Source organism: Chinchilla lanigera, unplaced genomic scaffold (genome assembly GCF_000276665.1).
Source record: "Chinchilla lanigera isolate Chin_1 unplaced genomic scaffold, ChiLan1.0 scaffold00048, whole genome shotgun sequence".
In the NCBI taxonomy this organism is placed as follows: Eukaryota; Metazoa; Chordata; class Mammalia; order Rodentia; family Chinchillidae; genus Chinchilla; species Chinchilla lanigera.
In genome coordinates this window covers 15,827,112-15,843,238 of record NW_004955449.1, presented here as the reverse complement: position 1 = coordinate 15,843,238, position 16,127 = coordinate 15,827,112, and the positions used below count along the sequence as shown (strand labels likewise).

The window sequence follows — 16,127 nt, the reverse complement described above, 5'->3', positions numbered from 1 at the left end:
TAAATAAACTGGCTATGAGATAAATGCATTCTAGAAAGCCAGTGTACTTACTGTCACTGTACTCATATGACAGGGATAGCAAAAGTTCTGCAGCTCATGGGGGTCTTGGCCCTTGCTCCAAAAATGAACCAGTTTATTTAGATGTTTTCATTTTTCATGAGAATCACCCACTATGGCTAATATAGGCACAAACTAGAAATTCGATGTTTTGAACCTCAGTGATTAGTCACAAAGCCCTAAGTCAGAAGGTTCTTTTGAAATCATCTGGTTCACCTGAGTATGTGTTGTTCAAATTGACTCCTAGGCCAACTATAAAAGTCACCATCTCAGGACTCTTGGAGCTCCTTACTTAGGCAAAATCTCAAGTATTATCTATGTGAATACTGAAGATTTTTCTCCATTTTTGAGCCAACCAATGAGAGGAAATTAGTTCAATTTGGAATGTTTGTATATACCTATTTAAACTTTTAAATCACTATAGGGAGTCCATTTTTAAAGAACAATAAAATTTGTGTATGGTAGAAAAAATAAATCACCTGTTGTCATTGAGAGATGAGAAAATTGGGGCCCAACAGCTACCAAAACCTTGTCTGGGACTGCGGTGCTGCTAGGAGACTGACCCAGAATGAAAATACTCCTGCCCAAACTGTTCCCTTGCCCCTCTGTGGATGTGACCATAAATCTCCCCTTAGAAAAACTTCTTGCATCAAATGGTAAGAGCTATTTAAGTAGGATATGGTCAATTTTACTCTTTGACCACCCGCTAAAAGTGAAAATAACAATCACTAGGCCAAATTTAAATGACAGTCTCACCTTCCCCTCATAGTCTTATATACACACACCCACACTGATAAATACATCACCACCAATAACATAAGGACAAATGGATAAAGAGATGTCAGTGCTTTCAAACTGCAATGGATTCAACACACGCTCAATGGTGCAGATCACAGACATACAAAAACAACAGAATTAAAGCACCCAGGAGAGCATTTAAATTCAGATGGTAAGAAAAAGTTGCTTTGGTATCTTTCAGTGAAACCACAAAAAATGAATCTGAGGTACTTCTTGTGTTATAAACCTAGAGATCCCATTTGAAAATACACAAATTTCATTTTAATCATTTTAACCGGGGTTGTAGATGCCAACCTTTTGTCAAGATCCATCAGAACGGTTTGCCATGAGAGAAAGAAGTAAGCTACCTAGTCTCATAGAAGCCACCTGAGGTGTAATCTTTACCCAAAGATACGCCAATGAAATATCAACCTGTTTTTCCTCTCTTGCAGGCACTGTATCTCTTCGAAATGTGTCCCTGACCAGGTCAGGGCTAAGCTTTACAATTTTTGTTTCTGAACATCTCACAAAGCAGCCTCACATATAAGGTCACTAACCAATTAAGAAAAGCAGAATGGAAGCAAAAGCACCCTGTGAGCTTTTGTGGCCAAAGCCCTGCTGAGATAAACCCAATCTCTCAATATCAAAAGCAGAGACACCTTCAGCTACATTTTAGCCAGTGGTCACTGTCAGGTATATGCAATCAGCTTTTGCAAAAAAGAAAAAAAAAATGTCTAAAACACATTCATTTTATTTTTTTCATTTATTTTTATTTATATGTTTGTAGTAATGACTACATTTATCGTGGGCAGTTGGCCCTTGTACATAAAACGTTTCCATTTTTTCCTCCCCTATTGTTATGGTTCTAATATAATAGAATGTTGACAGACTTAATACTGGCTCTTAGGGATTGTTAAACCTGCATTATAATGTTCAAATTGTGAAATGATAAGAATAATGTCTTTGTATTTGGAAACTGGTTGTCTGGTTGCCAACCTGATAAAGGGTGGATTGTTATGGTTGACACATTGTGTCAATCTGAGGAGGCTAAAAGCTTAACTGAGTAACTCAGCAGTTTTACATCCTGGAGTGAACAGGACAAGCTCTTCCTGCTCTAGGATGTTGTTCATTGTGTCAACTTGAAAAATTTAGAAGGTTAACCCTGTGACACAGCAGAGGGAGCCAGCGTCGTTACTTTGTATTCATCCTGAGCCTGTGCAAGGGGAGGGCCCCAGAGATGGTGCAGGCATGGGCAGAGAGCCAGCATACAATGTAAGGGACCAGAAGAAGTTTGCTTTCCCCCACTTTTGCCGTGCTGTGCTGCCTTTAAGTGTTGCCCCTGTGCCCTGCCACCCTGCCTTGGAGCCAGCTGATTATAGGCTGAAGCCTCCACAAACTGTAAGCTAAATAAACCTTTCCTTCCTTAATTTTGGGTGGTGGGTATTTCTCAGCAAGGAGAGAAAAGCAACTAAGACACCTATCCTTCTCTCTCTCCAACTCTCTGTTCCCATTGCATTTTCAAGAACTTTATTTCTGGTTTTTTCCTTCTTTTCTTTTCTTCCTTTTTTTCCTCCCCTCCCTGCTCTATCTCTTGCTCCCTATCCATTTGAAAAAGATCTTCCAACTTTCTATTATCTATCTTTTATTTTGCTAGCTTTAAATCAGACACACAAGCTTAATTACTGCATGGTTTCTCTTATATGAAAAACCTAAAATATATTTACATCAGTCTTCAAAGAAATCATTTATGCTTGCATGTTTCTTTCTATATAAGATCTTTAAAATAAGAGTCTAGACAATAAATTCAAATTAGGTTTAAAAATACACAAAATATGAGAAAAGCTTAACATAATTTTTTTAATTTTATGTCTTACCTCTTACTAAGTACATAACCAGTATCCAGCTTTAAAATCTGTACTATTTTTATTGAAAAGAGAAACAGTCATCTTGAATATGTTTAAAGAGTAGCTCTAAAATGCATATTCCTATCTAACTTCTTCAGATAAACTAGAATGTTTTAGTGCAGATTAAATCCATGGTTATTTAATCATGTGAACCTCAAAATTAATTATAAAAGTTTTCACAAAATTAAACATAAATCAGAGTTCTCCCTGTGACTAGAATGTTGTCAGTGCTCAAAAAATTAGGGCACGGCGGACCTCAAAAATGTAATAATGAAAGAAGGAAAGAGTATTGAAGCCTAACAGGTATTACTTTTAAAGAATTCTAGCTTTCTACTCAATAATTTAATTTGGATTCCAGTTTTACAAGCTTTGCAGTTACAGATTTTCTTTCTAGTTATCCTGTTTTGAAAATGTACTACCTAATTAAGTATTAGACATTAGGGGCTGGGGATTTAGCTCAGTGGCAAAGCGCCTGCCTGGCAAGCGCAAGGTCGTGAGTTCAGTTCCCGGTACCGGAGAAAAACCAAAAAAAAAAAAAACAAAACAAAAAAAAAGTATTAGACATTAGTCAGGCAGGGGCAGGTATCTTTACCCCCAGAAGCAGAAAAATATCCTTACTCTCTGGCTTCCATGGTGATACATCCTTTTTTCTGATGAATCCAAACGGCTTTGTCTTAAGTGTAGGTGCTTATAGAGATGTGATCAACCTCTGTCACCTGCCCCAGTTAACTCTGCCTGCCTGGAAGCTCCTAAAGGCATTGGCAGGAGAGTTCCTCAAAACTTGCTGGATTAATAGTATTAGTGATTTTTCCAAAGCAAGAAAGGAGGCAGGGGCTTCTGTGGTGGCTCTTCTGGAATTTCACCCTTAAGCATACTCCTGCAAAACCAAGTCTTGGCAGGATTCCTGGAAATAATGCGAGAAGGGAATCCCCTACCATTTAGGGAGTTTGTTATTACAGGGAAAACTTGGTCTGTCACTCTCAAATTCTTAGTACGACAAAAGAGATTCATTTATGCCTGGCTCTTTGAATTGCTTTACCAGGGGTTCTGGAGTCCACAGGAGAAAGGGAGTTATTACATAACTTTAAGCAGCAGAAGCCAGTGCCGAGCTACTTTCTCAAATCTCTCCTTACTGTGTTTTCATATCTTACTGTCAGTTCCAGGCCAGCTCCCTGTTACCGTGACACACTTACCCCAGGGATGTCACAGATTCTAATGACCTTATAACCACAAGTGAGAATGCTCCAAGAACACTACTCTGTACAGCTGAAGTCTTTTCCCCTGGGCCTCACCGCCTTCACTACACTAACTCTATCTCTTTTGTGCCTATGAAGCAATACCAAAAAAAAAAAACCCTGCAGTCATTATTAATCATATGGGGGGGCCGACTTCTTGTTTCAAAAATAAATTTTTTAGGAATGTGAAAACGAGAACCTGAACACGTAAAGTTATCCAAGGCAAATGCAAGGACTTTTTGATCATAATGGTTCTTTTCCCTCCACCTAATCCTAAAAGAAATTTCTATACAGCGCTTAAATGATGAAATTGATAATATATAAGCACTTTCTGTTAAACATTTTCATTTATTTTTAAATGACTTTTCTTACTGCAAAATGGACAAAGGACACATACCAGAGCCAGAACCAGAGGCGGTCACATCATAAATCAGATCTTTAAGCGTTTTTCCAGCATTTACCAGGTTGCACTCAGAGAGCGGCTCCTCCACGTTGTGCCTGTTTGTCCTCCGGTAGCCGCACTGTCGGCCCTGGCGTGCCCATATTGTCAGCATGGCCAGCACAGACAGGAGGCAGACAGGCACAGTGATAACAATGGTCAGCTCCATGGATCTGAGTTTGGGGCTATCTGGTGAAGCTGCAGTTAAAAAAAAGAAAAGACAACCATAATTCAAGCCATCTGAATTACTTTAGAAACCAGAAAGGCAATTACCAAGATTTCTCAAGTAGAAGATCCAGTGACATGGTATGCCCTTAGTTCAGCAGCAAAGGTGCTACAATAGGCAAAGATGGGGAGAGCTGAGATTAGTTTGTAGCAAGGAATGTGTATGTCGGTAAGAATGGGAGGCAGAATTAGAATCAGGGAAAAGCACTAGCATGCAAAATTCTTGTTTAAGGCTTCAAAGTATTGGATGCATCTTCATATCCTGTTTTCTCACCCCTTATTCAGCAGCATGTCCTTAGAGCCCCACGCTCATTCATTCATTCATTCATTCATTCATTCATGCCCCAAATAACTACTGGGCTCTTGCAATGTGTGACTCTAGCCCAGGTCCTGGAGATGCAATGGTGAGAAGAGTCCAAATCCCTCTTTGAGGGCAGATGTGCTCATACACACGGCTAAGCTGACAGACATGTAACACAAGGGTGGGGGGGTGCGACAGAGATGAAGAGCAGCGGTGTCAAGATGCCACCTGAGATTAGTGGTCACGGAAGGCCTCTGTGTGGAAGCGCAGATGCAAAGAGACAAAGGAGCAACCCCTGCCTTGCTACCGCTGTGATTCAGGGGAAAGAGCACACGATGGTGCCAATGTGCTCACTGTCGCACTGCTCTCCCAAATACCCCAGGTCTGTGCCTGCTCTGCCCGTCACCCGCCATTCAGACACAGCCCCACTCAGTGCCACATGGGAACCATCCCACTGCCAGCCGGAAGCTGTGAGCTCCGTGAGCTCATGAGCTAGACAGTGACTCTTCGTGAGGTGCAGAGTTTGGGGCAGGGCTGGGGAGGAGCAGCACAGACAGAGTGGGCTGTACAGGGCGCCTCACCCAGAGCGCTACAGAAAGAGCAGACAAACACAGCTTCAGGGCTTATGGCAGAAGGAAAAGGGTTGAGATCGAGAAGGCCTTCTGGAAATCGGAGGAAGGCTGGCAGCTTGACCAGCCACACTGCGCACACCCTGCCTCCAACGCAACTGAAGGTGTCCCATCCTAGGACTGAAGGTAGCCAGGCCCACAGGAGCAGGACTGCAGGCAGCACAGTGCCACCTGCAGAAGGATGCGGAGGGGGTCAGCACCCCCAGCTCTTTCACTTGCTGCAGGCAAAAGAGCAAGTTAAAGCAAAGGAGCCAGCTCAAGCCCAGGAGACACGCCCGGCCTCCTGGACTCACCCACAGAGGACTGGAGCTCAGCCCAGCAACTGCTTAGTCAAGGTTTTCCGTCTGTGAATATAGGGGAGCATGCTCATCACATCATGAACGCAGTGTACATAGGACCTACTCAGCCATAAAGAGGAGTAAATTTGAGGATTCTCGTTTTGTGTTTGTGTGAGGCTGTCTCTCTTTCTCTCTCTCTTTCATCTAGTAGATAGAAGGTATTTGCATATATGAAAAGGAGAATAAAATTAATTAGAGCTTTAGCTGATAAAAGTCTTGAAAACACAGGCAAGGACTTTCTGAACAGAATCCCAGTTACATAAGAAACAACAGCTAACAAAAGGAACTATAGCAAATTAAAAAGCTTCCGTATAGCAAGGCCAACGACCGAGTAAAGAGACAGCCTACACAGTGAGAAAACACTGCCAGCTACTCTTCAAACAGAGGACTAATATCTAGAATATATAAAGAAATTAAGAGCCAGGCATGGTGGTACATGCCTGTAATCCCAGCACTTGAGAGGCTGAGGCAGGAGGATTACCATGAGTTTGAGGCCAGCCTGGGCTACACAGTGACTCAAGGCCAGCTTGAACTACAAAGCAAGACTCTGTCTCAAAAAGAAAAAATAAAATAGAAAACTAAACTCCCTCAATCAAAAAATGGAAAACTGATATAAAGAGACATGTCTCAAAAGAACTGCAAATAGCCACTAAGTACAATAAAAAAAATTTCAGCACCATTGACTGTTAGAAAAATGCAGTTCAAAACACTGAGATTCCATCTTAGTCCAGGTAAGAATGGCTATTATCAAAAACAAACAATTGTTGGCAACATCATGGAGAAAAAGGAACCCTTCGACATTGCTCATAGGAAGGTAAACTAGTACAACCAGTATGGAAGTCTGTACGTAGGTTTCTCAAAAAATTATAAACAGAAATTCTATTTGGCCCAGCTGGACCGCTTCTGAGTATCTTCATGAAAGAGTTAAAGTCATATTACAGTAATGCATGCATATATTCATGCTTATAGCAGCATAACCCATAATAGCTCAATTATGGGAGTGGCTATATGCCCATCAATAACAGCAGGTGAACAGATAAAGAAATTTGGTATAAATATATATAAATTGAGTACTACTCAGCCATAAGGAAAGCTAAATCTGAGCCATTTGTGTAGGAAAATGGATGGATCTTGCTAAATCAGACACACATTAAATATCATATGTTTCTCTAATATGAGAGATCCAAGATCTCTCATATTGGCTGAGAGATCCAAGTTCAGAGAGAGACGGTTCAAAACAGGAAGGTAAGGGCTGGGGATATAGCTCAGTGGCATACGTGCCTGCCTGGCAAGCACAAGGTCCCGAGTTCAATTTCTGGTATCAAAAATAAAGAAAAAAGAAACAAGAAGGTAGACTCTGTGGGGATGGAAAGGGCTCTGGGGAAGGAGGGAGAGGGGAGGGCAGTAAAGGAGGAGAAGTGAAATGGGGATGATTCCCCAGGATGAATGTAATTACTATGCATTACAAACATGTACTAAAAATCAGTAGGGATGACTGCAGATCCCTTGGCAGGGACAAGCTCCCAGCAGAGAAAAGCCAGGATAAAGGCCCTGAAGGGCCTTGGGGCAGGAGCACCCATGGCAAGTTCAGGATCATCTTCCACCCAAAGTGCAATAAATGAACGAAGACACCAGGGAATGGGTCAAGGAGGTAAGAATGGGAAACACAACGTGGAGGCCTGCAAGCAAAGAAAAAAGCTGTGAAGTTTATTCAAGGCAGATGCTACTGAGCTTTGGGCAATGACAGATATGATCTACATTTATTCTTGGTGTCAGCGTTTGCATGGACAACAGAAAAGTGAGAATAAAAACAAACAGACCAACCATCTGGGAGGTGAGGGGTTTAGCTGATGACCCCACCAGAAAAAGCACTTTCTTCTCCTTCCCCTTCACTCTGTAGACACCTTGCCCTACTTCATTTTAATTCCTGGGTCACATCATCACTGGCTACATCATATACCCATTGATTTATTATCTGATTTTACTTTGTGAAGGGAAAAAGTTTGCCTGCTTGTTCCCAAGTGGTGGTGCCTGATACATAATAGTTGACCAATAAATAGTTCTTAGAGGGCACAATCACTAACAGCTCTAGTTTTGTTCCTAACAAGTAAAGGATGAGACTTTTTGTCCTTGAAAAATAAATGTGATTACTGACATCAAATAAGGATGGAAATAAAATTGTGGTGCAAATTTTTAAAATTATATATAGTTGGGCTGGGGATGTAGTTCAGTGGCACAGTGCCTACCTGGCAAGCATAAGGCCCTGAGTTCGACTGCTAGTAACAAGACAAATAAATAAATAAGATAAGATAAAGTGAAATTTTTTACTTAAGCCTCATCTTCCACTTAAGAACTCTTTTTTATTTAGAAAAAAAAGTGATACATGAAAAATCTGAGAGATATTTCCTGTTTCTTAAAATTATTTTGACACTTGAAACTGGTACACTGATCATTTCCTTTCCATTCATTAAAGAAAGCTTCAGCATCAGTTCCATTTTATCACCACATCCTACCATCAGGGGTGTTGGGTTTTTAAAATAAGACTTAAGGAGTATTTGATAGGATTGAGAATAGAATTGAGGACACTCAGGCTCTCAAACATCAAGAAGAATATAGGCACTGGAAAGAGAAAAGCCCAATTGTGGGCTGCCTCCCTCTCCCTCTGAACCTTGGGGAAACTTCTCCACCAACTCCAGGAAGAGCATGAGAGGTCGTATCTGGGAAGCCAAAGCATAACACTTGTGCCTTAGAGTCTAATACATGACTATGACAACAGGCATTGTGAGCTGTGCCATTCTTCAGGCCTCCTTCTCTTCATCAACAAGGCTAGAGAGCTTATTGCATTACCTCACAATGTGTCAAAAAATACAAAAGGAACAGTTTCGCCATAATCTTAAAAAGTTTCAATCTACTATCAGTAAGCAAAATATATAACATTGCTAAGTTAACTTTGGAAACATAACCCAGGGTCTTTTGCTCTGCTTTGTGAATTCTGATCAGTCACCAACTTTCCTTCTCTGAAGTTTTAGGATTCTCTGGGATTATTAGAAGCTGTACAGGCGCACAGGAGGAGATCTTGGCCTTCAATGTTCTTCAACATTGTACCAAAGGAGTTTGCTGATGGCTTTGCTTTGAAAAATCACTAACCGTGGTTCTTATAAATGCTAAATCTTGCTGTTATAAAAGAATTTCATCGGGGCTGGGGATTTAGCTCAGTGGCAAAAGCGCCTGCCTGGCAAGCGCAAGGTCGTGAGTTCGGTTCCCGGTACCGGAGAAAAAACCAAAAAAAAAAATAAAATAAAAGAATTTCATCACCCATCTCAAGTGATCTTTCAAACTGCATCCACATTTCCACATCATCACAAAGGTATCAAGCTAGGTTCGCTAAGAAAGGCACAAAATATAAATACCTGCATTCATTTTATTTATGAAACACCTATCGAAACTTATTTTTGAAGATAAAATTCCACTATTGGATACATTTCCATGGCTAAATTTTGTTTTGATATGTGTTATTAAGAACTGCCAATATAAACATTAGCCTTAAAAAGCTTATTGATTGTCTTCATTTTAGTAAAGCTCTATTAAGCAGAGCTCAGATCATCACTATGGAAACTAATAAAGAGGCAAAAGGTCAGCAAACCTGAAAATAGAATAATCTCTATAAAAGTGCTCTGCTCGATGATGGCTACCACTCTTGGGATGTTCGTTACAGATGGGTGATGTTTCCTCGTTTGTGCACAAATTTACTCCTATGAGTTAGCAAGGAAAAAAAGATTACTCAGCTAGATAAAGGTTGGCAACATCGTCTAGAAAGAACTCCTTAAACACTGAGCAATTTTAAAAGCAAACATTTGTAAAATGACACTTTAAACCAAACGTTGATTGTAATGTTTATAGAAGAGTAATGAAAAAAATAGTCTACACACTATACAAATCCTCGTAGAAGACAATAATGTAGCTAGGAATAAATTTTAATAATAGTTGCCTTTAATGAACATATTAATTTTTCTAAGCAAGCTCTACATGTTTGATCATAGAACTCTTATTATTTGATAATTCCTAATTTGAGAATTTTCTGTGCCCGCTGAGAAGCATTCCCCATGAACTAGGCACCCCTGCGAGGGGATATGTTAAATACTAAAAATGAGGTCTAGCGGGTGATACATCACTAATTTAAATTCTTTTACTCCCTAGCAAATTAAATAGAAGAGGAAAGGGAAAATGAGAGAAAAGGAAAGAAAATTCTCAGCCCAGATGTGTAACACACTAACTCACTAATATTATCCCATGTATAAGCTCCAGAATACATTAAATCAAGGAATAAAAGGAAGGAAGTACCCTCATCCCTTAGTATCCATGGTGGATGGATATAAAACTTACAGATTTAAGTCCCTTCTACAACAATGGTATAGTATTTTCCCTAACCTTCACCTGAGCTGTTATAGACTTTAATTCACCCCTAGATTACTCACAATACTTAGTATAATGTAAATGCTATGTAATATTTGTATTGCCTAGGGAAAAATGGCAAGGAAAAAGTCTGTATCAGTGCAATATAGATGCAGCCTTTTCTGAATACTGTATGTTCAATCTATGGCTGATTGAATACAGATATGTAGAGCTTATGCTTCTGGCAGGCTGATTATTAAGAAAGTAGAAGGAAGGACTAAAGGAAGGAAAGAAGCAAGGAAGGGAAATTTTTTTCATTCTGGACTCTGCAGCATTCCCTAGAGACCTGGGTGAGTCTGGTGATGGTGAAAGTCAGCACTGGCAGCTACTGCCCAGGTGAAGCCCAGAACCATCTGGACCTATCTATCTGCCTCATCTTCTCCCTGGAGAGCTGAATGTTTCCATTACCACCTTGGCATTTTTTTTTTTTTATGGTTTTGCCAAGCAAATTCATGTGATAAGAAGAAAAAGATGAGAAAATGTGGGCATAACCCTCACCTTTCCTCTCTCCTGACCTCTTAACCTTCTTTACCAAAGGTACACAGAAGTTGCAATTATAGAAAATCTTTTAGAGTAGAGGAACTGAACAGGTATTTACTGGTTAGGCAGCCATAGCTGTTTAAAAACAAATTCAGGTAAATAAAACAGAAGTATTCATCCAAAGTTCCTTTTGTGAAACTTTTCAAGGTTATTGCTTCTTTTGTAAAAGGTATCATAGAAAGTAGTTACAGAAACATAAATGAGCCCAAAATACCCCTAAAGGGACCATTTAGCACTAAAGCCACTATTCATCCTTTTATTAAAATGTTTCCCTAAGTGAAAAGATAACCTTTTGCAAGGTTTAGTCCATGAATGTATAAATTCGAAGTATACAGCTGTCTTCTTATCCCACTTTACTCATCAAAATGAAGTGTTTTTCCTCAGCTTGTGGCTTTGAAATGTTCTCAAGTAATAACCAACCTAATAATAATATTGCTGAAGATGCTTTCTGATTGGTCTGCTCCTGATCTGACTCCTGGAGAAACGCCACCGTGATCAACTAAATGATAGGGTGATGTCCTGTCCATTCAACTTCCCACACACCTATGACACAGGCTTCTGACTTCAGGGTAAGGGCCTTTGTTTACTTTTCAGTTCCTGATACAAAAAGTACAAACAATACATATGGCTGAACCTGAGAAGTGAGTTCATTACTGTTAAGACACTGGAAGCTACCGCATTAATTAGGTCAACAGAAATAATTTCTTTTATCAAAAAGCAGTGTCAGCTGAGCTCTGAGCAGTCTTCCAAATTTTCGTTATGGGTCTCCCTTCACCTGCCCTTTCCAAACATCCTTAAATGTACGTACCATTATTTCAAATACTTGCTTGGCAGTTTGTAACTGGCTACTTATGCTCTACTAAATTGCTTCAAAGACTGGATCCAAATGGATTGCTTTGTACAGTGTTTACTGAGAACAAGTCTTGGAGTAAATGCCAGGGAAGCGGGGCACAGTCCACACCTACGTGGAGTTTAACATCTATGTAATACATGACTCATCTAGAGAACATTTTCAAGGTGACATCACAAGCAAAAATACTGGATGGCTTCTCTTATATGAGAAACCCAAAATACAAATAAGGAGCAAAATAACGTAAAGATAATAGGAAGTAGAGAGGTCTTTTTCAAATGGGAAGCAGAAGAAGAGATGGAGGGGTGGGAGGGAAGGAAGGGAAAAGAATTTTAAAAAGAAAGACTTGAAGAAAAAATCAAAATAGAGCTTTTTCAAATGAGGAGAGCAAGAGTTAGAGGGAACAGAGAGGGAAGAAAGGGGAAGGGAATAAAAAGAATTAAGATGTGCTGTGTACATATACAAACTTCCCATGACAAATTCAATCATCATGTTCTGCAAATAGGTACTAATAACAATACATAAATAAATAAGTAATCTAAAGTTTAAAAATGGAGAAAACTTTATGAGAGAAGGGGACAAATAGGAAAAGGATTGTTATGACATATTCAGTTTGTGATGAACCGGTCCGGTATATGAGAAAGTGTAACTGCACTTGACTACAATGTGAAGTTGAGGGGTCTAAGGAGCTAGTCACAAGCACAGGTTTCATCTGACACCCCCATGTAATTTCATACTGAATGCAGGCAGGCAGCCCAACCCACTCTCCTACCTCCTGCTTGTCCTAGCCTACCAATTCCTCATAGAGGCCTCTCTAAAACTTGCCAGAATGATCCAGTTGCAAGTTAATTCAGTTAGATCTCTCCCACAGGCTCCATAACAGGTAGCAGCACACAGTGCAAATAACCATGTCAAAAGTTCTGGGGTCAACACAAACCGTGCAAGTGAAACAAGGGCAGAAGATTTTCTAAGGTAGGGATTCCACTGAGCAAAGACAGGTACAGGGTAAAAGGACATTCAATCAGATGCACTAGCTTTGTTTTGTTTGGTTTGGTTTTTGGGTTTTTGGTACTGGGAAGAGAACTCAGGACCTTGCACTTGCCAGGCAGGCACCTGTGCCGCTGAGCTAGATCCCCAGCCAACATGCACTAGTGATAGGCGATTCCACTGTGCAGTGCTCAACCTGTGAATGCTATTTGCATGCACTGTCTTCATCTGGTTAGATGCCATACTTTCACAGCAGGCAGGGGGAATCACACATAAAGGTATTTCTTGGACAGTTTCACCTTGAGCTGCTGGTTTTCTCAGAGTATATGAGAATCACCCAAAGGCTGCAAATATTTTAACATTTAGCATCTGAATTTAAGGATGATGATTTTATGTATTTTTTTGAGACAGGGTCTCACTACGTCATTCAAACTGGCCTTGAACTTACTATGTAGTCCAGGCGGGACTTGAATTCATGGCCATCCTCCTGTCTCAGTCTCCCTAGTGCTGTAAGTACAGACATGTGTCACCATGCTGAGGAATATTTATGTTTCAAGAAAATAAAAACATTGGATTGAAGAATATAATCACTACAGGGATATGAAGAAGCTTCATTCAAGGAAAGGTGAAAGGAATAAAATGTTAGAAGAATTTAAGTGGGTTCCACAATTAGTTTCCTCTAAGTCCAGAGCAGGAAAAATGATAGTCTGTTAATTTCTATCATCAAAACACATTATTCTCAAATGATGTATGTCTGTATAGAAATTAGACAGTAATAATTCAAGGACTATTTGAGGGTCTCCCCCTTTAAATCAGCCTTTTGTGTGGGAAAAATGAAAGTTCCTTGAAAGTAGCACTCATATTTCATACCTTTGTCTCCCCAGCTCACGGCAGAGAGCCTTGTACAGTGAAGGTAGTAAAAATATTGATGACAAGGGAAAAGCCGCACTTCTCTGTCCTAAAGTCTCTGATGCTGTAACTTCTCCCACAGCTAATATACTCACACAAAGCAGCTGCTCACTTGGAAAAGACTTATGTGGTGTAGTCACACTTTGACTTACCTCAGTGTCTGGCACATAATAATCATCCAAACATATCTGAATAAAACACAGTATTTACATGACTGAGCGAGTAGAACCTTACATAAGGTAGAATCATCCATTTAGGGTTAGTTATAAATTTTATTTTCAATTTCCTGTTACATCCCTATAAAAAGTTGATAATTTATATCAGTGTACTTATTTCTGGAGAAAAGAAATGCTTCCTATATTAAATTTTTATAATACAAGTTTGACTTCTTTGTATGCGAGAACAATCAAAAAAAATCATAGCATCTTTCACTTTGTAGGGTAAAAAGCCTGTCTGGCACACCTGTCAGGGGTGCACTGAACCCTCAGAGGATGAACAATCAATGGATTTGTGCATGTGATGGCAGAACAGTTCCACAAGGGGTCCTGTGAGTATCTCTCAGCATGCACATGTCACCTTGCCCTGATGACAGCAGTGAATTTGTGTCTCAAGTAGAAAAGCATAAGAAAGTTAAAAAACAACAGATACTTTTTAAAAAGTAATGAAGACAATAAGACTTAAACTCCCAAAAGAATAATACTCACTTCCTGAGTCTGCAATTTTTAAAATTATGTCATGGTTCAAAATGACTGAATTTTGATAAATTTCACTCTGTTTTGGCAGTTTACCTTCTTCAGATGAAAACCTCTGATTCAGTTTAAAGTCTTATTTAGACATTTACCTTGCATTAGACATCACTATGCATTGTATATATAACATAAATGATATAAATAATCAGTCTTCCCTTTTTCTCCATGCAGAATTAGGACAGATCAAGAAAGCAATGATTATACTAAAATTAACAAAAATCCACATGTTAACAGTGTGCCTGTATTTTCTTTATTAAAACTAATTACTTAAATTAGTAAAAATATAATAGTATTATTAAAATAGTGTACTGAAATCTATAAGGAAAAATAGTAAATTATTACTATCTTGAACATTTCAAGTATTGTGTTTTTGATAGTAAAATGGGAACAAAGTTGTCTGAAACTTCAAGGTTTTGCACAATTAGTCTATGTCCATATGAAGAGTTGTAATTAGTATAAACATTAAAAATAGCTTCTATATCCTAGGCCAGTGATCCCGAACCCTTTAGACCTTCCAATGATATAAACAGCCCACAGGCACAAATGCCACAGGTTCACCACCACTGGTTTAGGCTTTCTGGCCTATTACTAAGTGAATTTTATAGACAATTTTAAAACACTTTGAATGTTATTTCATAACTCAGCTACTTCTCTAAGCATGTCTCTGTTATCACCTAGAATTACCAAAAAAAATTTGTTGTAAATAACAATGGAATCCATCCATAATTGTCTCCCTAGTGTAAGAAGCTGAAAAAGTAAATCAGACCCAAAATGTACAACAGATATTGTGAATGGGAAGAAAATGCTCGAAAGGAAAGAGAAACTACAATGGGAAAAATGAGGAAAGAAAGGAAAAGGAAAAAAATATATATATATATATACACACACAAGATAGTTAAGACAGTTACACTACTAAGTGTGATTAGCTCATTGAAAAGTATATTCCTATATTGCTTGATCAATTTTTCATGCCTATATCTTGTAATATGAGCAACTGCTTTGAAGATAACAATATGTAACATACTGTTACTCTCCTACAATTGTCACTCTCCTACAATTCTTGTTTTGAAATTTTGTACCATTGTTTTTATTATTTTTCTTTTAAATTAAAAAAACATTTTTTAAAAGAATAAAAGTGTCTATATAACATCTTAAAAACAAAAAGCACCAAAATGTTTCCCTCACATTGGAAAATACTTTTTGTGTGTGTGTGTATATATATATATATATATATATATATATATATATATACACATATATATATATGGATTAAATTCAGGGCCTTTGCACTGAGCTACATGCCCACCCCTTTTTATTTTTATTTTGAGACAGAGTCTCACTAATCACCAAGTTGCCCAGGCTAGGTTCAAACTTGTGATCTTCCTCCCTCAGTTTCCCAGAGTATAGACATATATTTTTAATATTAACGAAGAAAAGTAAAATATAAAATTATGTTAAACAGAAGAACTCAATTGTGTTAAAATATAAAATATACTCAACTACTGATAACGGGAACTCCAGGACAGTGGAAATAAAGCTATCTCTATATTGAATGAATAAGTGGAAAGGAAAAGCCTATGGCCAATAATGAAAAGTTAGTCACTGTTCAGCTTCAGCCAGCTGAAAGGCTGAGGGAGACCTCAGCAATGCCAAATCTTTTGATTTTTCAAAACAAGGAGGGGATCTTAGATTTGAGGTTGAGACTGGGTCCTAAGGCATTCAACTGCTATAACAA

General features: G+C 38.9%; 1 protein-coding gene across 1 annotated transcript in view; it reads right to left on the bottom strand.

Moving 5' to 3' along the window:
* The window catches only part of Acvr1c (activin A receptor, type IC), a 50,518-nt gene that overhangs the window by 21,509 nt on the left and 12,882 nt on the right, over window positions 1-16,127 (bottom strand). The window contains exon 2 of the mRNA XM_005393407.2: window positions 4,371-4,610. Within this exon, the coding sequence (XP_005393464.1) occupies window positions 4,371-4,610 (240 nt within the window). The remainder of the gene's footprint in view (window positions 1-4,370; window positions 4,611-16,127) is intronic.